General features: G+C 43.5%; 1 protein-coding gene across 1 annotated transcript in view; it reads left to right on the plus strand.

The window, feature by feature from the left end:
* The window catches only part of LOC147108646 (cadherin-4-like), a 735941-nt gene that overhangs the window by 668017 nt on the left and 40827 nt on the right, over positions 1-27097 (plus strand). The window contains exons 13-14 of the mRNA XM_086005339.1: positions 9549-9782; positions 9873-10012. Coding sequence (XP_085861465.1) covers positions 9549-9782; positions 9873-10012 — 374 coding nt within the window. The remainder of the gene's footprint in view (positions 1-9548; positions 9783-9872; positions 10013-27097) is intronic.

Below are 27097 nucleotides of genomic sequence, written 5' to 3' on the forward strand. Positions count from 1 at the left end.
TTAAGTTCTGATGGTGACTGACACATTGGGGGTGATTTTGCCAATGGGGGCGCGTTGGAGGTGATACTGCTGCTTGTCGAGTTTTAGTCCCGCCTCCAACAACTTGTGGCCAACCCACGCTATTTTCCCTTGATTGACCTTGTTAAGCCCGTCCAGCGGGTTTGGCAGGCCAATTAAGGGGAAACCGGCGACAGGGAATGTCAGCGTATGACGTTTCATCTGTCATAGTTTGACAGCTTTGTCAAAATCGCCTCCATTGTAAGAACAAAATAAAGCTCTAAACCCCATTGAGTTAAACAAAAATTCTTGCCCAAAGTAAAAGTTGAAATGTAACTCAGTGTTACTCATAATGCAGCCCTGTAACATTTTACAAAACCCTTGCCCCTCTTCACCTAACGTGTTGCTCTCTGGCTGCTTGGCCGTGGTACATTTCCCCAGCTTTTCTTACTTAGAGTTCGCAGGCACACTCCCGCATCTCAACACTCTATGGTCACAGTTGCTGCATGTGAGAGTGGCCCTCAAGAGAAAGTTAGTGAGTTGCACTGCTGTAACCTAACTTCTAGTACTTGAATGAACAGCTTACCCTTAGAATGGATTTATGTTCAGAGCTGCAGGCAGAATGTGGTTCTAAGAATTCAGAGTTCCAATCCTGTTGGTGCAACCACTCTGTTCATATTGCAGAGCTGTTTCACCCACAGAAACTAGAATGGAAAGTTCTAGTTTTTTTTCACTGTCACATATGGAACAGCTTCCTCTTTCGCACCAGAGCGATCCAGGAACGTGATTATTTTGGCTGCTTGGTCACTGATATGCTCCAATAACTGGAGTGCCACTTTAAGGTAGAATTAAATACTTGCTGCTGAAATCTGTCACTCACCTCTTCAGATACTCGATTCTTTTATTTACAATTTATGCACAATATTTTATAATGTTACAAATTATATCATGTGGAATTTGCTGCAGTAAGCTCGAAATCATGCTGTTAAAAAGCTGATAGCATTTAATCTAGTGAACATTGCAGTCATTTTATTTTTTCTTCGAAGTACAAATTATTCTTGTGGTTTCTTGAGCTAAATTACTTCTGACTTCATACATTATTTACATACTTAAGAACTCATAAATAATTTGTTTAATAGTTTGCCCTAAAATGATTTTTTGATGTAAACCATAATCCAGCGCAAAATAGTCTGTATGGGAAAATTCGAGAGGCCCCGCTCCCGGTATGGAACCTCACTTGAGGGAGCACATATCAGAGAATTGGGCATGGAGATCAACAACAATCATTTGCAGTACTTGTGATTTTTCAGTACTCTGTCTTGGCCACAGCTATCTGTCCACTTTTATGACTTTTAGTGAGTCCTAAATGTTAAAAACCTGGCAATTGAATGAGACAGGCTATCAAATACTTTTAGGGCACATGCAACTCAAACACCTGTCTGGTATCCTATGAAGCCATTTTACTTTCAAAGATGCCAGAACTACAATGGAAGGTTTACTCTATGATGCCACAGTGTGATTTTGGACTCCTTTGGGGTGAAATCCAGCCATGGAGGAAGCACAAAATGCCTGATATACACCCCATCCGATTTTGTATTTGGTTAGCATACTCATCTGCACACTTTTCTCTATTATTTTTAGAAAGGAATGCTTCATAAAACTAAAGGAAGGAAGCATTGTTTTATAGCTAGAAGTCTGAGTCTCTCCTTTCTGTTCACTATCATAGAGGAATATGAGACCTGGTTGGCCTCAACACAAAAACTTAGGCAGTAATACTTCAGGTGACTACAACACTGGGACACTGCTGGGCTCTGATAAAGGAAGGTCAAATGGGTTATATCCAAAAATCCTTTGAGGGACGTATCCCATTCAATTTTCCCAGTTTTTGAGCTGGCATACCCGTGTCAAATCATGTTCAAACAATGTTTACTGCCATATTTGAAAGCGAGTAATCTACTTTCCCTAACTTATGGCAGAAATAGAATATTGCCAGTATTGAATTGTAGAATACAATATTTTATTTATGGAAGAGGAAGAACTTCATAGCTCACTTGTCACATTGTTACCTGTATGTTACACAGTTCTTTGCCTGTTGGATCTCTGGAATTCCACAATTATGCATGGAATATTTGCTATTTCTAACACTTGTGTGATTTCAGAACTGTGGAAATCAAAGAATTTTCACACTAATTATATCAAAATAAAGCAGTCAGGTTGTTGGATGGTTTCCTAGGCTAAATGTGTGGGATATATCTCAAACACTTACATTATATCACACATACGTATGGCCTAGAGATGTGGGAGATATCACACATACTTCAAAAAATGGCAGGATAAATGTGAACAAAACACTAAATGGCTGTTGGATTTACTCAGGGAAGAGTTCTGCTGTTTGCAACTTGTAGTAAAATCATTCATTTGTCTATAAAAATATATTTATGATTCCTCTATAAATAGTGAATAGCAATAATTTTCCCTCGTACTCTCTTTTCATTGATGTCCTTGACTTTAAGTCACCCATGACTCACCAATCTCTCCCAAGGAAATGGAGATCTCTGTCACGTAGCTTTTTTGGGGGACTGTATAAATAAACGGGTCGTTTTCCGAGTGGCAGGCAGTGACTAGTGGGGTACTGCAGGGATCGGTCCTAGGACCCCAGCTGTTCACAATATATATTAATGATCTGGACGAGGGAATTGGATGTAATATCTCCAAATTTGCAGACGACACAAAGCTGGGTGGGAGGGTATGCTGTGAGGAGGAGGTCATGAAACTCCAGTACGATTTGGACAGGTTAGGTGATTGGGCAGAAACATGGCAAATGCACTATAATGTGGATAAATGTGAGGTTATCCACTTTGGTGGCAAAAACAGGAAGGCAGATTATTATTTGAATGGCAATAGATTGGGAGAAGGGGAAGTGCAAAGAGACCTGGGTGTTCTTGTGCACCAGTCGCTGAAGGTAAGCATGCAGGTGCAGCAGGCGGTTAAGAAGGCAAATGGAATGTTGGCCTTCGTAGCAAGAGGGTTCGAGTACAGGAACAAGGATGTCTTGCTACAGTTGTACAGGGCCTTGGTGAGACTGCACCTTGAGTATTGTGTGCAGTTTTGGTCACCTTATCTGAGGAAAGATGTTCTTGCCATGGAAGGAGTGCAGTGAAGATTCACCAGGCTGATACCTGGGATGGCAGGAATGACGTATGAGGAGAGATTGTGTCGATTGGGCTTGTACTCACTGGAGTTTAGAAGACTGAGAGGGGATCTCATCGACACCTATAAAATTCTGTCAGGCCTGGACAGACTAGATGCTGGAAGGATGTTCCCGATGGTCGGGGAGTCCAGAACCAGGGGTCATAGTCTAAGGATAAGGGGTAGGCCTTTTAGGACTGAGATGAGGAGGAATTTCTTCACCCAGAGAGTGGTGAACCTGTGGAATTCTCTGCCACAGAGGGCGGTGGAGGCCAGTTCATTAAATATATTCAAGAAAGAGTTGGATATATTTCTTAAGGCTAAAGGGATCAAGGGATATGGGGAGAAGGCAGGGACAGGGTACTGAATTTGGATGATCAGCCATGATCTCATTGAATGGTGGAGCAGGCTCGAAGGGCTGAATGGCCTACTCCTGCTCCTATGTTCTATGTTTCTAGTAAGCAACTTTGGATCCCAGCCATATTTATCAGGAGCCAACTTGTCTACATTACAAGCTACAAAGCAACCACAATAATCTGAGTTAAATTACATATGTTTTTTTAAAAAGCCATGGTTCCCAAGTAAATAATTCTATTTACACCACATGCACTTCAAATGCTTGGCAATGTGTTGTCTTTCACATGCTATAATGTGGGAACATTTTTTATATTATTTATAATCAGTTTCTTCAAACCTGGAGTGGTTGCTGAAAGATTAAATCTGACAAAGTCCTAGAAATTACACTGGGATTTAACTCTCTGGAGAAAGAGGATGAGGTGGGGAGCTAGATAGAGGTTGTTAAGGTTTTCATGGATATGGAGAATTTGGATGCAAGAAAGTTCTTCTATCGGGAACACGAACTGAGGACTAAGGGACACAGTTTAAAATTAAGTGCAAGGGAAAGCAAGAAATTTAGATAACTTTTTCTTTAGATAAGGGAATTGTAGAACAGATCACCCACCAGGGATGATGGCAGATTTTTTAAAAAGGGACTGGATGAATTCTTGTTAGTAAAGGGGCGACAGTCCTATTAGTTCCAGAATCATGATAAGGAACCTAATGGGAAGTTTGGAAGGTTAAGCCAAATAGATCTAAGTTTGTTCATTAGCATGACAAAGTTCAAAATTTGATAATACCACAACCTTTGTAGCTATGTTTGACCAGCACTAAATTGGAACTAACACAAAGATTTGGAACCTTTGTTTGAACTTCTGATTATATAGTTCACATAACATACTGATTCGAAGAGATCTGCTACCTTTCAGTAATAATTGAGATTGTTCAAGTTTAAATTTGCATTTTTCTGTATACCAAATGTTCTGTGTTTTCTACTGAAAACCTTGATATGGTATGCTGCATAGCAGTGTTGGGAATTGATACTTTTTCTGTTTCCTATCTGCTGACGGTATCCATCAGTCCCAGGTCAGAAGTACACAGGCTAAATGCAGTGCAGAGCTCCACATGCATTACTTTGACAGTCTACCTAAATCCCAAACTTCGAGCATTTCTTTTAAACAAGCATAACTTCTTCATTTCCCAAGGTATCTTTCCTTATGGCGTCTGAATTGCATCTTGAATAAGCTTTGATTGTACTGAATTTAAACACAACTTTCCATTGTGGGTTGTATTTACTGAGATCTGGTGTGCCACTATTCATCTCAACAACTTGCTAGCTGTTAGAGAAAATAGACTTTCATCCTGTTTGTAAGTGTGAACCCAGATCAAAGGTGAAAACACTGTTCCAAAGTACTTTGTCTTCCAGTTTCCCAAGGGCTTACAGTTTGGCCTGGTCATCATCCATCACATGGGTTTTAAAAGCAGATGTGTTGAGCCTTTAACGGTCTCACTGTATGAAATCCTGTTTCTTTGATACTGATTAATATGCTTTATGAATTTGAGAAAAGGTAAAGAAAATATATTTTGTTTTATAAAAAAAGGTGTAGATGGTTATTATAATGATCTTCACTCCCGAGTCTATATAACAATTTATTTATACGAGTTGATCCACTGTGATGTTGCACATAGGGATGAAAAACCATATATAGTCCTTCTGTGAAGTGGGTTTAGAGGGTATCAGATAATTAGACCAGGGCATACAGACATAATACAGTCCCCATTTTAAATGCATGCAGAGGTGCCATTATGATGAGAATTAAATACAACAACGAGAATTAAAAATTTTAGACATTGAAGGACCCGGAGTCAATCTCAGCGAGGAGAGTGGTTATAGATGAACAGGACTTGGTGTGGGAGAGGATACGGGCAGCAGAGATTTGGTGCAGCTGAAGTTTATTGGAGGATGGTTAATGGGAGGCCGGCAGGAGAACATTGGAATAATTGAGTCTGGAGGTGACAAAGTCATGGATGAGGGTTTCAGCAGATGGGCTGAGGCAGCAGCAGAGGTGGGCAATGTTATGGAGGTGGAAATAGACAGTCTTTGTGACGGAGAAGATCTGGGGTCAGAAGCTCAGCAGGCAGCCAAATAGGACCAAATAGGTTGCAAATGGTCTGGTGCAGGGTCGGGGAGAGAAGCGACTGCTGGAGATGGTCTGGCTATTATTTAAGTTAAGGGTAAAACTAAGCAAGTGTAGTTCGACTGAACTGGACAACAACAAAGAGGCGTTGTTAGAGGATGGTGTACTCGACCATGTCAAAGGCTGCAGAGAGGTCGAGAATGACGAGGAAACATAATGCACCATGATTACAGTCACAGACGATTTTATTTGTGACTTTGATTAGGACCTTTTCAGTGCTGTGGCAGAGGTAGAAACCTGATTGGAGTTGTGGGAAAGATTAGCATGGATTTGGTAAGCAAAAACATGTTGATAGACTTTGGGGATGAATAGGGAGGTTGGAAATGGCACGGTGGTTTGCAAGGACAGAGTTTCGAGGGTGGCCTTTTTGATTTTGAGGGTGATAACAGTGGTTTTGAAAGGTAGAAGGACAGTACCTGGTGAGAGGGAACCATTTATAATGTTGGCTAGCAGAGGGGCCAAGAAGGGAAGTTGGGCGGTCAGCAGTTTAGTGGATATGGGTTCAAGCTGGTGTTATTTTTGCTCTCCAAGATGATACTGGCATAGTGAGCATTTTTGGCAGAGGACAGTCAGGCCCAATAGTGCTTGATATGGTCCAGCAGATCTGGTGATGGATGACTAAACCAGTTGTACACCAGATACGCTCAGGAGGAGAGAAGACAAAGTGAGTTGAGATGGAAATTGAAATAACCATGGTTGAGGAGTTGTTTAGTGCAGAGGCTGAAGGAGGAAAGGAGGGAGGATATTTTGATGAGACACTCAGGTGGGACCTAAGGGGGACTGTAGAGAATGAGGATTTTAAAGGAGAGGTGAGAGGGGTGGAACAAAGTGTAGTGCTCGAAAGAGGAGTAGGGTGAGACACCAAGATATGATTTGCTTATAAGCACCACACCACCATGGTCATTTTGAGCGCTAAATGTGGAAAGTAGCAGTAAGGTTGGTGAGCGAGGAGGATGGGGCAGCTCGGGTTTCTGCATGTAAGGAGGCAGCGATGGGTGTTTCGATGGGCCCTTTGGAGAATACTGAGAGAGGCACGGAGTGTAGTTGTGGGCTTATCCAAGGGAGTTTCAAGCCTGGGCTGATGGCAGGAGAGTAGAACAGCAGAAAAGCAGTAATGGGTTGGGATAGAGATGGGAGGAATAAAGTACCTGAGAGGGGAGCAATGAAAAATGGCATGACTGGGTGGCATGAAGGGGAGGAGAAAGGAGAGTAGTAGGCGCGGGCCGGGAATGGCTGCCAAAATGTGCATGCGAATGGACACAGAGGGAATTCAGGTTACATGGACATGGCAAAGATTAGGTGAGACATGTCTTGGTCGTAAACAGAGGACAAGGAGGAGACAATATGAGAGAATCCAGAGTTAAAGTCTGAGGCCTCAGCCTGTTAGAATAGCCATGGTTTGTAGTTGAAAATTTCGTCCATAACTATTGTTTTATTTGGTTCGGGGAGATGCCACAATCTGAATGTATGCAGTGTCCACCATGATTCTGTCGGATTTTATCATTGCAAATGAAAGGCTGTTTGACCAGTGGCAAACTTTGGATAACTTTACTGCTGAATCAAATTGCTTACATTTTATTTCACAGAAGACAGAATAGCATCCTGTCTGTTATTTATATTAATTGATTTTGAATAAACAACAGTATCTGCTTGTATTACATTTTGTTTAATTCTGCAGGAATAACATCAAGAGATCAATGGAATTTTATATATTTATAATGATGTTTGAAACAAGTATTCCCAAATAGTTTGAGAACGTTTAGCACAGGCACACTTACATTAATAGGCCGAGCAATTCTATTACAAAGGACCCATGAGTGCTGGTTTCTGGTGCTCTAATACTATAGAGTGATATTTCAGATGTTATAAATATGTTAATAAATCTCTGGAGATGACATCCAAAAAAATGCTTACAAAAACTGAGAAACACAAAGAAATCTAATCATTCAAGTAAGTTACTAGTCTTCGGGATTCTGTGCTCTGTGCCCCAGCATGAGCAAGAGAGCAGGGCAACTACCAGAGCTTGCAGTTCATTACGAGATCACTACAAATGTGTCCTTAACAAGTCTCCTGGTTACAAAAATCAGCTGATTTTTTTTTACAGTTTTGCTTATATTTTATTATTTTTTTGCTTTGCCTGTGTGGCTGGGTAAATTGGGAAAAAGTGACAATGGTATTGGCATCAAAATCAAGATAACATTAACATATCGTACTTGCTGAGTCTAACTTACATAAGCAAATAAGATTTCTTTTATCCTACTTATGTCCCCAAAACCACCCTAAATGTCCCAAATTTATCTGGTGTATGCAAGACCACAACTGAGCTAGCTTTAGGATGTAATAGACTGAAACACATTGCAAGTTAAGAAAAATGAATTCTCCATCACCACTGGCTTATTAAATTAAAGCTACTTATCAGTGTGTTAAATGGGAAGAATTGCATTTACAAGTTTGTTAAACATGTCATAGCATTGCCATATTTTCAAACAAAGGAAATATTTTGTCCCAATATAAAGCCATGGGATATGCTTTTGCAGTACAGAGAAAATCCATTTTATAATTGATGTAATTTGCATATGTAAATTATATTAGCATACATCATTAATATTATCTTTCTTGGTACAACTCCACTTAGACATCCTCAAATTCATTCAAAAATTAAGCATTTTCAAGTATAGCTTCCCAAAAATGAGTCTTGCATCTGTTCTTTTCAGAGTCGTATATGTAAATACACTTTACAAAAGGTGCCATAAAATCTACAGAGGGAATACTGGAATATATTATCCATGCCAATTTAAACATGCCACACCTTAGCTTGTACTTTATATTATCATTTCAACTTAGTATTATTTTCATATACAGAAATTAATTCTAATTCTGTTTCTAGTGTGATTGAATGCAGTTATTTGGGGTGTAATGGTGATTGGCTACCTGCTGGTAATCCTATAAAAATAATTGGAGTAAGTGTCGCCATAGAACATAAAAAAAATAGTAAGTGATCACCAGGCCAGTAAGCAATAAGCCAGTGTCACTTGTTCAAACCATCTGTATTGATTAGTTGTCAGTTTATGTCAAATTTACTCATGAAACAGATGCAATTGTATACAATCCAACTTTTAACACACTAACATTCCCATAATGGAACAGAAATAGACAACTTAATAGTCGCAGTGTAGTGCATCATAAAATTATTATTGCATAAACAGGCTTGATAATGGGATTAAGTAAATAATAAAGTATTCTATGCAAGTGAACATTTTGTTTTGCCTTGTAGAATGATAATGCATGCAAGTATGGAACAGTATTAATAATACCACACAATCACAGCACTCCTTAGCTAATTAAAGGTTGCACTGATTTTCTAGCAATTGCTTACTCTGCTAGAGTGTGTCAAATATCTTGTGGACAAACATGAGTTCCAGTCATCTTTCACGTGTATGAAGAATAGTCTTTCCTTATATGGGACTAGTGGTATCCCACAGGGACCTGTGTTGGGGCCTCAACTATTCACTGGGTCAATTATTAATTTGAAATCTGAGATTGATAGATTTCTGTTAACCAAAGGTATTAAGGGATATGCGGCAAAGGTGGGTATATGGAGTTAGGTCACAGGTCAGCCATGATCACATTGAATGGTGGAACAGGCTCGAGGGGCTAAATGGCCTATTCCTGTTCCTATGTATTTGTGCGAATTGTAAATCTTTCATGCTTGTGATTTAGGATCACTGGTGAGATTGTCTCTGCTTTTTTTAGTTGTAGAAGAGCTCATTGAGTTGTTTGTGGTGTATAGAATTCCTGTTGATTTTTTTCTCTTCCTGGATTCTACAGGGGACACTGCCCAGCTCAGTTTGAGGATCGGTTTCCTGGTTGCTGGTGTATACGATGTTCCAATCATAATCACAGATTCTGGCAACCCTCCATTATCCAGCACCTCTGTTATTAAAGTGAAAGTCTGTCCTTGTGATGAACATGGAGATTGTACAGCTGTTGGTGCTATTGCAGCAGCTGGATTGGGCACAGGCGCCATTATTGCAATCCTTATATGTATCATCATTTTGTTAAGTAAGTATTGAAGTTAGAATTAAATGGTGATTAATGTAGCATCTGTGTCATACTAACAGTGTAATGACATATATTTGTAACTTTCTTCAGTCCTAGTCTTGCTGTTTGTGGTATGGATGAAACGCAGAGATAAGGAAAGACAGACAAAGCAACTTCTGATTGATCCAGAGGATGATGTCAGGGACAATATTCTGAAATATGATGAGGAGGGTGGCGGTGAAGAGGATCAGGTGAGAGAGCAACTCGATGCGTCTCAGTCATTTTCAAATACATTAACCACACATTCCAGATACCGAGACTAGCTCATTCTCAGGGAAACTTCTGTTATATACCTAGCTATGGACAAGACCGCAGGTGCTTCGTAAAAATAAAAAAAATAGGTCACAGTTCACAAAAATTCAATGAAGTGTTCATTTAAAAGAAAATTGCTTAAGCTCAGTGTTTTGAACGGTAGGAAGTCAAAAGGGTTAACATGTCGTTTGTTGCAGTGTATCATCTGCTATGATAAAACTGCAATTTTGAAATTTCCAGTTCATTGCTTTTGTTTAAAGATTCACTGAAATAAAAGTTTACTGGAGTAAATGATTGTGCTGTGTTCAAAGCAACACCTACATTTGACCTTGACAATACTGTTAGTGAAGCAGAAGGGCTGTATTTTTAAACTGATTTTATTATCTAACAAAAGCAGTGAACTATTACATTTCTGAAAGGATTCTGTGAATCGCATGTCACACTGCAGTTTATTGCAGTATTGTGTCATCATGCCTGAAAAATATCCAATATGAATTTTTAATTTATTGACTGCTCTTACTGAAAAAATTATGTTATTTTTATTCTCCAATCATTATAAATTGTAAGATCATTTTGATTGTGCGATGAAGACTATTCCATGTGCTACAATGCCTTTTGGGAAAATAATATTAAAAAAAATCAACAATAAAGTGTCAACATGGATTGAAATATTTTTCATTTGTCATTAGAGAGTTTATTGTTCAGAACACTTAAAGTAGATTGATTATACCAGTAACAGGACTGTGCAAATCCCTTTTAAGATTTATATTAGTGTGACAATAAATGTAATGAGGCTAACAACTGAGCTATTGATATTTGATCTTTACATGTTCCCAGCGCGACATTTTACCATTCTCTTCCATTTGCTTACAAGTCGGATAACTTTCCTTAAGCATTCTAGAACACCGTAGGAGTGAAATTCCTCCTGTGGTAAGTTTTAGTGACGAGTCGGTGTGTGTACGAAATACTTTCTTGCTAAATTTATTAACATGAGGAATTTCATCTCCCCGTGATCCTAAGTGAGATGCGCATGTGTAACATTGTTCTGGATCCATTGTTTTCTTGTTCTCTAGTCATTGGCAGTGGTCTCAGATGTTGGGTTGAGTCAGTACCCTAAGTTTTACACTGAGTTGCATAAGATTGATTTTTTAACAATTTGATGTAAGTTGGAGGAGTAGCAAACTTGCAAACTGTTGCTTAAAGTTTCATATTGACCTTGTTGTCACCTCATGGTTGTCTCTAACACCTGAGCCTGTAGTATCAATTGGTTCATCTGGGGTTAGTAGTTTTATGGTTTCAATCTTGTGCTTCCAGATATTTCATGTACCTTCACTGAAGATGAATAAAGAATTGTTTAAGGAGTGTATGTATTCAGACAGGGTGTATAAATGCTATCAAGATCTTTTTTTTTTGTTTATGGGATGTGGGTGTCGTTGGCAAGGCCAGCATTTATTGCTCATTCCTAATTGTCCTTGAGAAGGTGGTGGTGAGCCGCCGCCTTGAACCGCTGCAGTCCGTGTGGTGAAGGTTCTCCCATAGTGCTGTTAGGTAGGGAGTTCCAGGATTTTGACCCAGCGACGATGAAGGATCGGCGATATACTTCTAATTCAGGATGGTGTGTGGTTTGGAGGGGAACTTGGAGGTGGTGGTGTTCCCATGTGCCTGCTGCTCTTGTCCTAGGTGGAAGAGGTCATGGGTTTATGAAGTGCTGCTGAAGAAGCCTTGGCGAGTTGCTGCAGTGCATCTTGTAGATGGTACACATTGCAGCCACGGTATGCCGGTGGTGGAGGGAGGGAATGTTTAAGCTGGTGGATGGTGTGCCAATCAAGCGGGCTGCTTTGTCTTGGATGGTGTCGAGCTTCTTGAGTGTTGTTGGAGCTGCACTCATCCAGGCAAGTGGAGAGTATTCCATCACACTCCTTACTTATGCCTTGTAGATGGTGGAAAGGCTTTGGGGAGTCAGGAGGTGAGACACTCGCCGCAGAATACCTAGCCTCTGATGCCTTCCAAACAAGATTTGGGAAGTGTCAGAATGATGAAGACCCTACCAACATAGTTCATCACACTTTTTTTGTGTGTACAGTAACTGCAATGCCCTGTCTGAGATAAGTGACCCTGCTACTGAAATCAATATACACCCCCTCCACCCCCAGTGCACTGCAGCTGCTGTATGTACTATCTATAGGATGCACTGGAAGAACTCAATGTGCTTAATTTGACAGTATCTCCCAATCCTAAAACCCCTATCACCAAGAAAGACAAAAGCTGCAATATCATAGGAGCATCATTCACCTCCAACTTTCCTTCCAATTCATGCATCATCCTGATTGGCAGATATTGCCATTCCTTCAATGTTGCTGGAACAAAGTCCTGGAATTTGCTACCTAACATTGTAGGAATCAACGGATTCCTATCTAAATCACTGAGTTCGAGTCAGTTCAGTAAATTAACCGAATTTAATTAAACTGGTGAACAAAACAAAAGCATACAGGTCTATACAGTAGCTTGTTCCACGAGGTCTGAACTCAGAACCTCCCACCTCTGACGCCATGACTGGCTGGCCGAGGTCCAGGTGTGCAGCCTTGAGGCAGTCCACGGAAATGTAGTCGGGCGTCCTGCCGACGTCTACCGGAAAACTCTTGGCGCCTGCTTTTAGTACCCGGAAGGGGCCCGTGTATGGAGGCATGAGGGGACTACGGTGGGCATCGTGCCATACAAAAATGAATTTAGCCCTCATGAGCGTTGGCGGAACATGTAACGCAGGCAGTGCATGCTGTGAAGTTGGAATGGGCCGGAAAACGTGCGCCGCGGCTCGGTGAGTCTCCAGTTGTTCAGTGGCAGACCACGGACGCGTCGGCGACGGGAGAAACTCACCAGGGACCCTGAGCGGCTGGCCGTAGACCAGTTCAGCGGCCGACACCTGCAGGTCCTCTTTAGGCGCCGTGCGCAACCCGAGCATTACCCATGGCAACTTATCCATCCACGCGGTCCCTTGGAGGGTAGCCCACAGCGATGCCTTCAGAGAACGATGGAAGCGTTCGCATAACCCATTGGCCTGTGGGTGGTAAGCCGTGGTGCGATGGAGCTTGGCACCCAATTCTGAAGCCACGGCGTTCCACAAAGAGAGCTGCGGCCCGCGGTCCGATGAAATGTCCGACGGCACGCCGAAACGGGCAACCCAGGATGAAAGAAAAGCCCGGGCGACGTCCGCGGAGGTGGTGGACGTCAATGGAATGGCCTCCGGCCATCTGGTGGTACGGTCGACGATCGTCAGCAGATGCGTGAACCCTTGTGACAGTGGTAGTGGGCCCACGAGGTCGATATGAACATGATCGAATCGCCGCTCCGGTACCTCGAAAACGGCGACAGGAGCTATAACGTGGCGCTGCACCTTCGCTCTCTGGCACACGACACAGGTGTTGGCCCAGTCGCGCACATCTTTTCGCATTCCCCTCCAGACAAACTTGGATGCTAACAACTTCTGTGAAGCCCGCACACCCGGGTGGGCGAGGTTGTGCATGATATCGAAGACTTTCCTGCGCCAGGATGACGGAACGATCGGGCGTGGGTCTCCCAGGGAGACATCGCAGAGCAAGGATGTGCCGTCTGAGTGGAAAGGTACGTCTACTGGCCGCAGGCCGGACGAATCGGAATGGAAAGCATGCGTCTCCAGGTCAGCCGCTTGGTCGACCACCATTAGTGAATAGTCGAGACCCAGTTGGACGGCCTGGACGGCCGCACATGAAAGGCAGTCAGCAACCACGTTGTCCTTGCCGGCCACATGACGGATGTCGGTGGTAAACTCGGAGATGAAAGTGAGTTGCCGTTGCTGTCGGGCCGACCACGGCTCAGTCGTCTTGGCCATGGCAAACGTCAGGGGCTTGTGATCCACGAAAGCGATGAATTGGCGTCCTTCCAATAAAAAACGAAAGTGGCGGATGGCCAGGAACAACGCCAACAGCTCTCGGTCAAATGTGCTATAGCTACGTTCGTTACTACGTAACTGGCGGCTAAAAAACGCCAGCGGTAACCATGCCCCATCGACCCATTGCTCTTGCACGGCGCCGACGGCGTAGTCCGACGCATCTGTCGTGAGCGCGATGGTGGCACCGGGCAGCGGGTGCGCTAACATCATCGCATTGGCGAGGGTCTCCTTCATGTCCCCAAATGCGCGGTCCATGACCGACGACCAGATCACCGGTTCTTTCCCCGGTTTCCCTCGGAGTGCCTCGTAGAGCGGCCGCATGAGCTGGGCGGCCCGGGGGACAAAGCGATGGTAAAAGTTTACCATGCCGAGGAATTCTTGGAGTGCTTTGATGGATTGCGGCCGTGGGAACGCAGCGACGGCTGCTACTTTTGCCCTGAGTGGCTGTGCCCCATTCGCGGTGATGCGGTGGCCCAGAAAATCGATCTGCCTCAGTCCAAATTGGCACTTGTTTGGGTTAACTATAAGGCCATGCTCCTGGAGACAGCGGAAAAGGACGCGCAGGTGACGTAGGTGTTCTTCCTTTGATGCGCTGGCGACGAGGATGTCATTGAGGTATACGAAAAGGAATTTGAGATCCCGGAGCACCGAATCCATGAGGCGTTGGAACGCCTGCGCCGCATTTTTAAGCCCGAAAGGCATCCGTAAAAATTCAAAAAGGCCAAATGGGGTAATGACCGCCGTTTTCTGGACGTCCTGAGGGTGGACGGGCACCTGGTGGTACCCGCGGACGAGGTCGATCTTGGAGAAGCACGACGTGTCGGCCAAATGGGCGGAAAAATCTTGAATATACGGTATCGGGTACTGGTCTGGAGTTGTGACCTCATTGAGGCGCCGATAATCACCACAGGGCCGCCACCCACCGCCGGGCTTTGGCACGATGTGTAGCGGAGACGACCAGGGACTATCAGATCGGCGAACGATGCCCAACTGCTCCATAGTGGCGAATTCCGCCTTCGCGGCCTCGAGTTTACTGGCCTCTAATCGCCGAGCCCGGGTGTAAACCGGGGGGCCGGTCGTCGCGATGTGGTGTTCAACACCGTGTTTGGCGGTCGTCGCAGAGAAAGTGGGTCGAGTGAGCTCCGGAAATTCCTTGAGCAGGCGGGCGAACTCGTCGGGTGGCGACTTGGTGCGGGCAACCACATGGGTCGCGCCGGAGCCCGGAAAACAGGGGATGGGGGCTCGTGAGGCGGCATGGATCAGGCGGCGATGATGTACGTTGACCAGTAGGTCATGCGTGCAGAAAAAATCGGCACCGAGGATTGCCAGTGGTATCGTGGTGGTGATAAACTCCCAGTGGAAGAGTTGGCCGCCGAGACACAATCGGATACATCGCTTCCCGTACGTACGGATGGCGCTCCCATTAGCGGCCTGTAGTGGAGGACCACGCCGCCCAGATCGGACGTCGAGAACCGAAGCGGGGAGGATGCTGCACTGATCGCCCGTGTCGCATAAGAAACGCCGGCCCGAAATGAAGTCGGTGATGTACAACAATTTCCCGGAATCACCAACTGTCATTGTGGAGGCGAAACCAACCTCGGGGCTTCCCTTCCGGTCGCGCAATCGGTGTTGCTGCTTTCTCGGTGCCGGTGGCACGAATTTACACGGGGGTCGGCAGCATCTGGCTTTCTGACCGAAACGGGCGTGGTAGTAGCAAAGGCCGGTCTGTGGAGGTGCCAAGGCGGGGTTCTTGGAGGCGGGGCGCGTCGAGGTGGCACAATACTGTTGCATCACCGCGTAAATGGTGTCGGCTTCGGCCGCGAGCGCCACACCGTCCGTAGCCGTCGACCTGGCCAGGGCTGCTTGTACCTGCTCAGGGAGCTGGCTCAGGAACAGTTCACGAAATATAAAACACTGCGGCTCAGACCCGAGGAGGGTGAGCATGTGGCTCATCAACTCGGAAGGCTTAGCATCGCCTAACCCGGGGAGTGCGAGCAAGCGTCATGCGCGCTCCGCCTTTGTGAGACCGAATACTTGCATGAGGCGCGCCTTGAGCATTTCGTACTTGTTCTCCACGGGCGGGGTCTCCAGCAGGCTGATAATGCGGGAAGCCGTCGAGCTGTCCAGTGCGGAGACCACATAAAGGTAATGGGTCTGATCCAGCACTATGTTTCGCAGTTGGAACTGAGCCTCCGCTTGAACGAACCAGGAGGCTGCCTGTTGTTCCCAAAATTGAGGGAGCTTCAAACTCGCTGCATTTACATCCATCTTGTTCTCGAGCTTGCCTCCGTGAAAATCGTCCGCGAAGCTTCGGAGTCACCAATGTAGGAATCAGCGGATTCCTATCTAAATCACTGAGGTCGAGTCAGTTCAGTAAATTAACCGAATTTAATTAAACTGGCGAACAAAACAAAAGCATGCAGGAGCAACAGCAAACAGGTCTATACAGTAGCTTGTTCCACGAGGTCTGAACTCAGAACCTCCCACCTCTGATGTCATGACGTCATCACGTTTCCCGCCACTCGGGGCACCACGTGACCAACGTGATGACGTCATCGCGTTGTTTCAGGGTTTTTACAGAAAGCTTGTTTACACTCAGCAAACGGACATAGGTGCTGTAACATTGCTTTAAAGACAGTTATTCATTTGTACAGGAGTTCATTGGTGGTTTTACCACAACATCATTGTGGAAACACCATCACCACAAGGACTGCAGCAATTCAAAGGCAGGTGCACCATCGCCTTTTTAGTGCAACTAGGGATGGACATTAAATGTGGCCTTGCCCATGTAGCTCATATCTCGAGAACAAATAATAAGTAAGTATGCACAGTCCTGTTTATCCCAATAAATTTCAAAATCAGTTGGTACTTAACAGCTCTCACATGCACAGTCCCATATGAAATATAATGTTAAATTGAAGAAGGCCGTCTTTGTTTGGATCTAAATAACCACTATTCTCTAGATGTGGGATCCCATCAAAACTGCTCAGAATAAAAGCAGTTAATTTTGAGAATGCTCCAAATATAACTTTGTGCTGAATGTGCTACAGATGCCAGTTGTAAGAGTCTCTCACCAAACTGTACTCTCTTTATGAATGAAAGTAAATTAAGGTTGTTTATTATTCTCGCAACTGAGGAGTAAAATTAATTTCATAAAGTTTAGCTGATTCATGAAAGCTTGGAAGAGAAGTAAAATTAAATTGGATTTGTTGATAATTCAAGAAGCTGGGGTAACGGAAATAACACTAAATTGATTGAAACAGAATTAAGTGTATTACTCTTAAAGTAGGATTGTCCTCGTATCTACTGTAAGTGGTTACCCAATTGTCTTCTAATAACTTGATGAATTGCTAAATCTGTGTCAATCATTAGTATATCAGATATTTCTCAAGGTAACATTTTTAGATGTAGTGCAAGCTAATTCCTGTTTTGCCCCTTGACAATCGGTCCAATTTAAATATCCATTTGTGAGACACCATATTTATACGAACTGTATTAAAAATGTTGTGTAACACTTTATCAATATGCTTACAAATGCATCACAATAGCGACATACCATTTTCAGAAAAGGTTTGGATAGCTGACTACTCTCTCCACGTTAGTATATAAACGGGATAATGGTTGCTGAACTTTGACAAGCAGGAGATAAAAGAGGTTGGCATTTCATCGACTTTTTATAAATGAGGCTATTTGCAGTAGACACAAGATTAATTATCCTCTTCCTCATTAATAAAATGCTATTTGATTACATATCTTAGATTGATTTGTATTTGAGTAGTACTCAAATTGCCAACAGTACTGGCAGAAATCACTTCAAGATCAAATGTTGATGGGAATACGGGGAAGGGGTGGGGAAACTGTTCAGATTGAAAATTCTAAGCAAAAAGTTTAAGAAAAGAAAAGTACATCTGAAGATATAAAAAGGACTAAAGAACTAACCAGCCCATCAAGCCCACCCCATCCAGACATGATGCAACCACAAGTGATCTGCCTCCAGTCACAAAATCTGCTGGGAGAAGCAAAGGGCCCGAGACCGATTTATGAAAACCTCTGGAAAATTCTCCAACCCCACTGAAACAATCGAGCAAGCCTCGAGACTGTGGTAACTTATGGATTCCATTATTCCCAGCTACCCTGCAGTTGTGTTGCAGACCCTGTTGTTCCGAGTTGGAACTATTCCTTGGGTTTGTACATCTGAAGATAAACCATGTGAATTACATTTTTAAAACTCCCTCATTTGCTCAGCATGTCTGTTTTTCTTCCATAAAGATACAAACATATGTCCATGATTTAAATTTGTGCTAATATGCTGAGAAAGAGGGGAAAAATGCACAGTAGGAAGTTGGTGTCATAGATCCCTTGCTCCACACATTTTATTCACAATAGAAATATTTTTACAGAACTTTTCAACATGGCATATTTGTTTTGTGTGAAGAACTATAATTTACAGTGTTCAGATTTGTTGGATCTGTAAGTGAAGAATGACAATTAAGCTGGGATAAACAGTAACCCAGCAATTAGAATGTATGTGAAATCTGTTGAAATATTTTGTAATTGTGATTTTTTTTTCTGATACGTCAAAGGCTTATGCTTTAAAGGACAATTTTTTCCACCAGCTTTGTGTGTTGCTGAAACATCAGGAGTCGCATCTTTTCTGGGCTTTTTAATAAATGAACTGATGTGATTTCCTGTCGGTGATAATGAAATGCTTGATTCGGGACCACATAAACATCCACCTGGAGAACCAGCTCATTATACTAGAACCAATAAAGTACACACATGGTCAAGCTGTATCAGGCAATTAAATGCTAGTTGAAGACCAAACTTCTGGGGGAAAAAAATGTAAAATAGCTCTATAACCAAAAGAAAGACAGTTAGTTAAAACAATTGATAATTACAAGAAAATAGTACACCACAATTATGCAGTTTTTGTACTATAAAGATCTAATTACCTATAATATAACTGCTGTTGCAGTGTTCATGCTGGTTGGCAATCAAGCCCCAATTCAAATGCATTGCATTAACCACAATACTAAATTTGATTACACTGAAGTAATGCATTCTTGTCTTCATTTTCTTTCCATCTGAAGTACAAAATTAATAACTATGCAATCTAAAAGCAATCGGACAAAATGTAGAGGAAAAAACTATCAATAACCTCTCTTGCCGGAGCTGCCAATGTTGTCAACATTTATTTCAAAGACTTTGGCATGGGCACTATTAGCTTCAAAAGCAAATACAACTACTCTGCCAAGGTGATTTGTACATTGCAGATAGTTGTTGAAGAGCGAAGAGAAAGTGTGGAAGCAGACTCGCTTCCAAATTTCATGCTGTGTGCCTTATGTTCTTTGTGCATTTGGATAGTCTCCTTACGGCTCATTTTCAAAACATGCCTAAATTGTAATTAAGCACAGCTGAGGTGAAAGGTAGGGTGTACCTATTAGGGGACAACATTAAACTATAGGGGTGAATTTAGTTTTGAGCGGTAGCACAATGTGGGTGACGGCGAATTGGCAGCTTGTTTAACATCCCTGCCCAATTATCTTTTCCATTGACATATTTGTCTGAACCAGAGAGATGGCGATGATCTATCATGCTTTCTGAAATTTGTGAATAAAATTTGGTGCTTTCAAGAAATGCAATGAATAAATTAGTGCCCATTAAATAAAGATTCGAAGTGCCAACAAAAATTTTGCAAAAAAGCAAAATTGGATAGGATAAAAATAGATCAAGAGGCGGTACTTAAAAGGTTGGCAGCGCTCAAAGTAAGAGTCACTTGGTCTGGATGGGAGGCATCCAAATTTGCTGAGGGAAGTAAGGGTGGAAATTGCAGAGGCTCTGGCTGCAATCTTCCAATCATTCTTGGATATGGGAGTGGTGCCAGAGGACTGGAGGATTGCAAATGTTACACCCCTGTTCAAAAAAGGGGAGAGGGAATAACAGGCCAATAAAGCCTAACATCAGCGATGGGGAAACTTTGAGACATTAATTTGCAACAAAATTAATTGGCACTTTGAAAAGTATGGGTCAATAAATGAAAGCCAGCACAGATTTGTTAAAGGCAAATTGTATTTGACTAACTTGATTGAGTTCTTTGATGAAGCACTGCAGAGGGTAGATGAGGGCAGTGCAGTTGATGTTGTTTATATGGAGTTTCAAAAGGCATTTGATAAAGTACTCCATAATAGACTTGTTAGCAAAATCAAAGCCCATGGGATTAAAGGGGCAGTGGCAGTGTGGATACTAAATTGGCTAAGGGACAGAAAGCAGAGAGTATTTTTCAGACTGGAGGGTAGTGTTCAGTAGTGTCCCCAGGGGTCGGGGTTGGGACCACTGCTCTTTTTGATGTATGTTAATGACCTGGACTTGGGTATACAGGGTATCATTTCAAAGTTTGTAGATGGCACATATCTCAGAAATGTAATAAACAGTGATGAGGATAGTAACAGACTTCAGGAGGGCATAGACAGACTGGTGAAATGGGCAAATGCATGGCAGATGAAATTTAGTGCAGAGGAGTGTGAAGTGGTGCATTTTGGTAGGAAGAATGAGGAAAGACAATATAAACTAATTGGTACAATTTTAAAGGGGGTGCAAGAACAGAGAGACCTGGGGGTGTATGTACACAACTCCTTGAAGCTGGCAGGACAAATTCAGAAGGCTATTGAGGCATACGGGATCCTTGGATTTTTAAATAGAGGCATAGAGTACAAAACCAAGGAAGTTATGCCAAACATTTATAAAACACTGGTTAGGCCCCAGCTGGAGTATTGTGACCAATTCTGGAAATTCTGGGCACCACTTAGAAAGGATGTCAAGGCCTTAGGGAGGAGATTTACCAGAATGGTACCAGGCATTGGGGGATTGTCCTAAGAGGAGAGATTGAGTAGACTAGGCATATATTCCCTCGAATTTAGAAGAGTGAGAGGTGATCTCATTGAAACATACAAAATTCTTACAGGGCTTGACAGGGTCGATGCAGGGAGGATGTTTCCCCTGGCTGGGGAATCTAGAACTAGGGGTCACAGTCTCAGAATAAGGGGTCGGCCATTTAGGACTGAGATGAGGAGAAAGTTCTTCACTCAGAGGGTGGTGAATCTTTGGAATTCTCTACCCCAGAGAGCTGTGGATGCTCAGCTGTTGGGCATATTCAAGACAGAGATCGATAGATTTTTGTATATTAAGAGAACCAAGGGATATGGGGCGAGTGCGCGAAGGTGGAGTTGAGGTCGAAGATCAGCCACGACTTTAGAAACATAGAAGCTAGGAGCAGGAGTAGACCATTCGGCCCCTCGAGCCTGCTCCGCCATTCAATGCAATCCTGGCTGATCATCCAATTTCAGTACCCGGTCCCTGGTTTCTCCCCATACCCCTGGATCCATTTAGCCTTAAGAAATATATACAACTCCTTTTTGAATATATTTAATGAATTGGCTTCTACTGCCTTCTGTGGTAGAGAATTCCACAGGTTCACCACTCTCTGGGTGAAGAAATTCCTCCTCATTTCTGTCTTAAATGGCCTACCCCTTATCCATAGACTGTGACCCCTGGTTCTGGACTCCCCGACCATCGGGAACATCCTTCCAGCACCTAGTCTGTCCAGTCCTGTCAGAATTTTATAAGTTTCAATGAGATCCCCTCTCATTCTTCTAAACTCCAGCGAGTACAAGCCCAATCGACCCAATCTCTCCTCATACGTCATTCCTGCCATCCCAGGTATCAGCCTGGTGAATCTTCGCTGAACTCCTTCCATGGCAAGAACATCCTTCCTCAGATAAGGCGACCAAAACTGCACACAATACTCAAGGTGTGGTCTCACCAAGGCCCTGTACAACTGCAGCAAGGCACCCTTGTTCCTGTACTCAAACCCTCTCGCTACGAAGGCCAACATACCATTTGCCTTGTTAACTGCCTGCTGCACCTGCATGCTTACCTTCAGCGACTGGTGCACAAGGACATCCAGGTCTCATTGCACTTCTCCTTCTGCCAATCTATTGCCATTCAGATAATAATCTGCCTTCCTGTTTTTGCCACCAAAGTGGATAACCTCACATTGCATCTGCCATGCTTTTGCCCAATCACCCAACCTGTCCAAATCATCCTGGAGTTTCTCGGCATCCTCCTCACAGCACACACGCCCACCCAGCTTTGTGTCGTCTGCAAATTTGGAGATATTACATCTAGTTCCCTTGTCTAGATCATTATTATATATTGTGAATAGCTGGGGTCCAAGGACCGATCTCTGCGGTACCCCACTAGTCACAGCCTGCCCCTTGGAAAAAGACCCGTTTAGTCCAACTCTTTGCTTTCTGTCTGCCAACCAGTTCTCTATCCAAGTCAATACCTTGCCCCCAATCCCATGTGCCTTAACTTTACACGCTAATCTCTTATGCGGGACCTTATCAAAAGCCTTCTGAAAGTCCAAATACACCACATCCACTGGTTCCCCCTTTTCTATTTTACCAGTTACATCCTCAAAAAATTCCAGTAGATTAGTCAAGCACGATTTACCTTTTGTAAATCCATGTTGACTTTGTCCGATCCTGTCACTGTTTTCCAAGTGCTCTACTATTACATTTTTATAATGGACTCTAGCATTTTCCCCACTACCGATGTCAGGCTTACTGGTCTGTAATTCCCCGTTTTCTCTCTACCACCTTTTTTGAATAGTGGGGTAACATTAGCTACCCTCCAATCCATGGGTACTGTTACAGATTCCATCGAATATTGGAAGATGATCAGCAATGCATCTACTATTTCTAGGGCCACTTCCTTAAGTACCCTAGGATGTAGATTATCAGGCCCTGGGGATTTATCCGCCTTCAATCCCATCAATTTCCCTAACACCATTTCCCTACAAATACTGATTTCTTTCAGTTCCTCCCTTTCATCAGACCCTATGTTTCCCGACATCTCTGGGAGGTTATTTGTGTCCTCCTTTGTGAAGACAGAACCAAAATATGTATTTAATTGGTCTGCCATTTCTTTGTACCCCATTATAAATTCCCCTGATTCTGACTGCAAGGGACCTACGCTTGACTTCACCAATCTTTTTCTCTTCACATATCTATAAAAGCTTGTACAGTCAGTTTTTATGTTCCCTGCAAGCTTACTCTCATTTTCAATTTTCCCCCTCTTAATTAATCCCTTTGTCCTCCTTTGTTAAATCCTAAACTGCTCCCAATCCTCAGGTTTACTGCTTTTTCTGGCCAATTTATATGTGCTCTCCTTGGATCTTATGCTATCCCTAATTTCCCTTGTTAGCCACGGTTGAGTCACCTTTTTTGTTTTATTTTTATGCCAAACTGGGATGAACAAATTCTGTAGTTCATCCATACGGTCTTTGAATGTTTGCCATTGCCTATCCACCGTCAACCCTTTGAGTGCCATTCCCCAATCAATCCTACCCAACTCGCGCCTCAGACCATCGTAGTTTCCTTTATTTAAATTCAGGACCCTAGTCTCTGCGTCAACTACTTCATTCTCCATCTTAATGAAGAATTCGATCATATTATGATCACTCTGACCCAAGGGGCCTCGTAGAACAAGATTGCTAATTAATCCTTTCTCGTTACATAATACCCAGTCTAAGATGGCCTGATCTCTGGTTGGTTCCTCGACATATTGGTCCAGGAAACCATCCCGTAAACACTCCAGGAATTCCTCCTCCACAGTATTGTCACTAATTTGGTTAGCCCAATCTATATGTAGATTAAAGTCACCCATGATGACTGCTGTGCCCTTATTGCACGCTTCTCTAATTTCCCTTTTAATGCCATCCCCAACCTCCGCATTACTGTTTGGAGGCCTATATACCACTCCCACTAACGTTTTCTGCCCCATGGTATTTCTCAGTTCTACCCATACAGGTTCCACATCATCAGAGCTAATATCCTTCCTTACAATTGTGTTAATCCCTTCTTTAACCAGCAATGCTACCCCACCTCCCTTTCCTTTTTGCCTATCTTTCCTGAATATTGAATACCCGTGGATTTTGAGTTCCCAGCCTTGGCCACCCTGGAGCCATGTTTCCGTAATCCCAATCAAATCATATTTGTTTACCTCTATTTGCGTAGCTAATTCATCCACCTTATTATGAATGCTCCTCGCATTAAGACACAAGGCCTTCAGGCTTGTTTTTTTAACGCTCTTAGACCTATTAGAATTATTATTTACTGTGGCCATGTTTGATTTAAACCATTGATTTCTCTGACTGCCACTTTTTTTTTCCTCTTCCTATCTTTTGCTTTTATCCTTGTTTCCCTTTCCTCTGTCTCCCTGCTCAGGTTCCCAACCCCCTGCCATTTTATTTTAAACCCTCACCCAGAGCACCAGCAAACACTCCCCCTAGGACATCGGTCCCGGCCCTGCCCAGGTGCAAACCGTCCGGTTTGAACTGGTCCCACCTCCCCCAGAACCAGTTCCAATGTCCCAGGAATTTGAATCCCTCCCCCTCGCACCATTCCTCTAGCCACGTATTCATCTGAAATAGCCTTCTATTTCTACTCTGACTAGCACGTGGTACTGGTAGCAATCCTGTGATTACTAACTTTGAGGTCCTATTTTTTAAATTTACCTCCTAACTCCCTATATTCAGCTTTTAGGACCTCATCCTGTTTTTTACCTATATCGTTGGTACCTATATGCACCACGACAACTGGCTGTTCACCCTCCCCTTCCAAAATGTTTTGCAGCCACTCTGAGACATCCCTGACCCTTGCACCAGGGAGGCAACACACCATCCTGGAGTCTTGTTTGCGGCCACAGAAACGCCTATCTATTCCCCTTACAATAGAATCCCCTATTACTATAGCTCTACCCCTCTTTTTCCTCCCGTCCTGTGCAGCAGAACCACCCCTGGTGCCAGGAAGTTGGCTGCTGCTGCCTTCCTCTGATAAGCCATCCCCCCCAACAGTATCCAAAGCGGTATATCTGTTTGAGAGGGGGATGTCCCCAGGGGTTTCCTGCACTACCTGCCGGCACCTATTACTCTGCCTGGCGGTCACCCATTCCCTTTCTGCCTTTGCCACCTTTACCTGCGGTGTGACCAACTGGTTTAACGTGCTATCCACGACGTCCTCAGCCTCGTGAATGCTCCAGTATGCATCCATCCACAGCTCCAGTGCCGCAATGCGGTCTGCCAGTAGCTGCAGCGGGATACACTTCCCACACACATGGTCGTCAGGGACACAGGAAGTGTCCCTGAGTTCCCACATAGCGCAGGAGGAGTATACCGCAGGGCCGGGCTGTCCTGACATGATTTACCCTTTCATTAATTCAAATGAAATCTAATCAATACCACCAGTTAAATGATATACTCAATGGCCCTTGTTTATCAACTGTCCCCGCTACACCACAGAGACCCTAGAAACTATAAAACACAAAATTTAAGCTTGTAAAAAAGGAGAAAGAGAGAAATACTCACCAACCAATCACTTACCTGCTTTCTGGTGATGTCACAGTTCAATTACTTTTTACTTCTCTCTCCCGCTCTTGGAGCCGAGATTGATAAGCCTACCTGCTCTGCCGCCGCTTCCCACGCAGGTCCGCACTGCTGCCGCTCCGGGGCCTACCTGCTGCTGCCGCCGCCTCGGGGTCACGTTTAAATACTGCCGCCGCCGCCGCTTCCCACACAGGTCCGCACTGCTGCTGCTCCGGGGCCTACCTGCTGCTGCTGCCGCCTCGGGGTCGCATTTAAATACTGCCGCCGCCGCTTCCCACACAGGTCCGCACTGCTGCCGTTTCGGGGCCTACCTGCTTTATTGAATGGCGGAGCAGGTTCGAGGGGCCGAACGGGCTACTCCTGCTCCTATTTCTTCTGTTCTTATGAATGTGAGACTTCAGTTGCGTGGAGAGACTTGCGAAGCTGGGGTTGTTCTCCTTAGAGTAGAGAAGGCTAAGGGGAGATTTGATAGAGGTGTTCAAAATCTTGAAGGGTTTTGATGGATTAAATAAGGAGAAACTGTTCCTTAGCAGTTACCTTTGTGATGTATAAAGAAAATTCTGTAAGTCCCTTGGATGATCTATTGTTCTGATATCGGAGAAGATTTAGAAGTATGTTGAGGTGCTAATTACCATCAACATTTTGAGTGTTGGAAAGACTTGGTTGTAACTTTGAGTCTCTAGTTAGGGGTGTGTGGCCTGTGCTCTAAAAGGCATGTAATAAGGCAGTAGGAAAATGAAAAAGCAACTGAATTAATGTACAGAGCCCACTTTCCACTCAAAAGTTGTTGAAGCAGTTTCATAGTGTGTTTGTCGTGGTTAAAATTGTTACTTTACCTTCCAGTGTCATTAATTCTTATGTTCCTTCTGAGCGCCAAATATCGCATCTGAATTGCTCTTTCTCCTCCATGCAACCCTACTGTATTGAAATCAAGACTCAAAATACAAACTCCTATTCTAACTCATTCTTACCCAGAACCTCTCAACTTTGGAGCTCTTTACCTCTGTTCATGTTTCAACAATCTTCAAGTATTAGAACTTGAACTTGGTATCATACTTGTCTTCTGTTTTGCCCTTCTCGACATTGATGGTACCCTTCAATATGAGACTTGCCCCTCAATTACAAAAAAAAAAATCTATGAAGGCTTAAGTGTCACTGGTGTGCATCAGCCACTCCTTCCCCACTCGAGCAAAAGTTGTGATTCCCTGCTGGGTATCTTCCAATACCTCATCCAAGTGGTCACTTGTTTATGGCCTTACTATGACTATTGGTGGCCTATTTGACTACGTAGAGTGAGTGAGGAATTGGTTCACATCACAGCTGAGATTTGATGTGAAGATATGCGCAGTTCCTTCAGGGTCATTAAGGGCAAATGCAGTGCCCTACTGCCACCTGTGTGGAGGGGGGTGCAGAGATAAGGTTTATGAGGGTAGAGATTCAAATTGGGCTTTGAATGTGACTCATTAATAAACTTGCAGAATGGGTGTGTAAGCAGTAAATTTATTTCAATATAAATAAATGTGAGGTGGTGCATTTTGGTAGGAAGAATAAGGAGGCCACATACTCCTTGGAAAATAGGAGTCTAAATGGGGTAGAGGAGCAGAGGGACCTGGGAGTACAGATACACAAATCACTAAAGTAGTGATGCAGGCTATT

This window comes from Somniosus microcephalus, chromosome 13 (genome assembly GCF_052327205.1).
Source record: "Somniosus microcephalus isolate GS21.2 chromosome 13, FLI_Smic_1.0, whole genome shotgun sequence".
Taxonomy (NCBI): domain Eukaryota; kingdom Metazoa; phylum Chordata; class Chondrichthyes; order Squaliformes; family Somniosidae; genus Somniosus; species Somniosus microcephalus.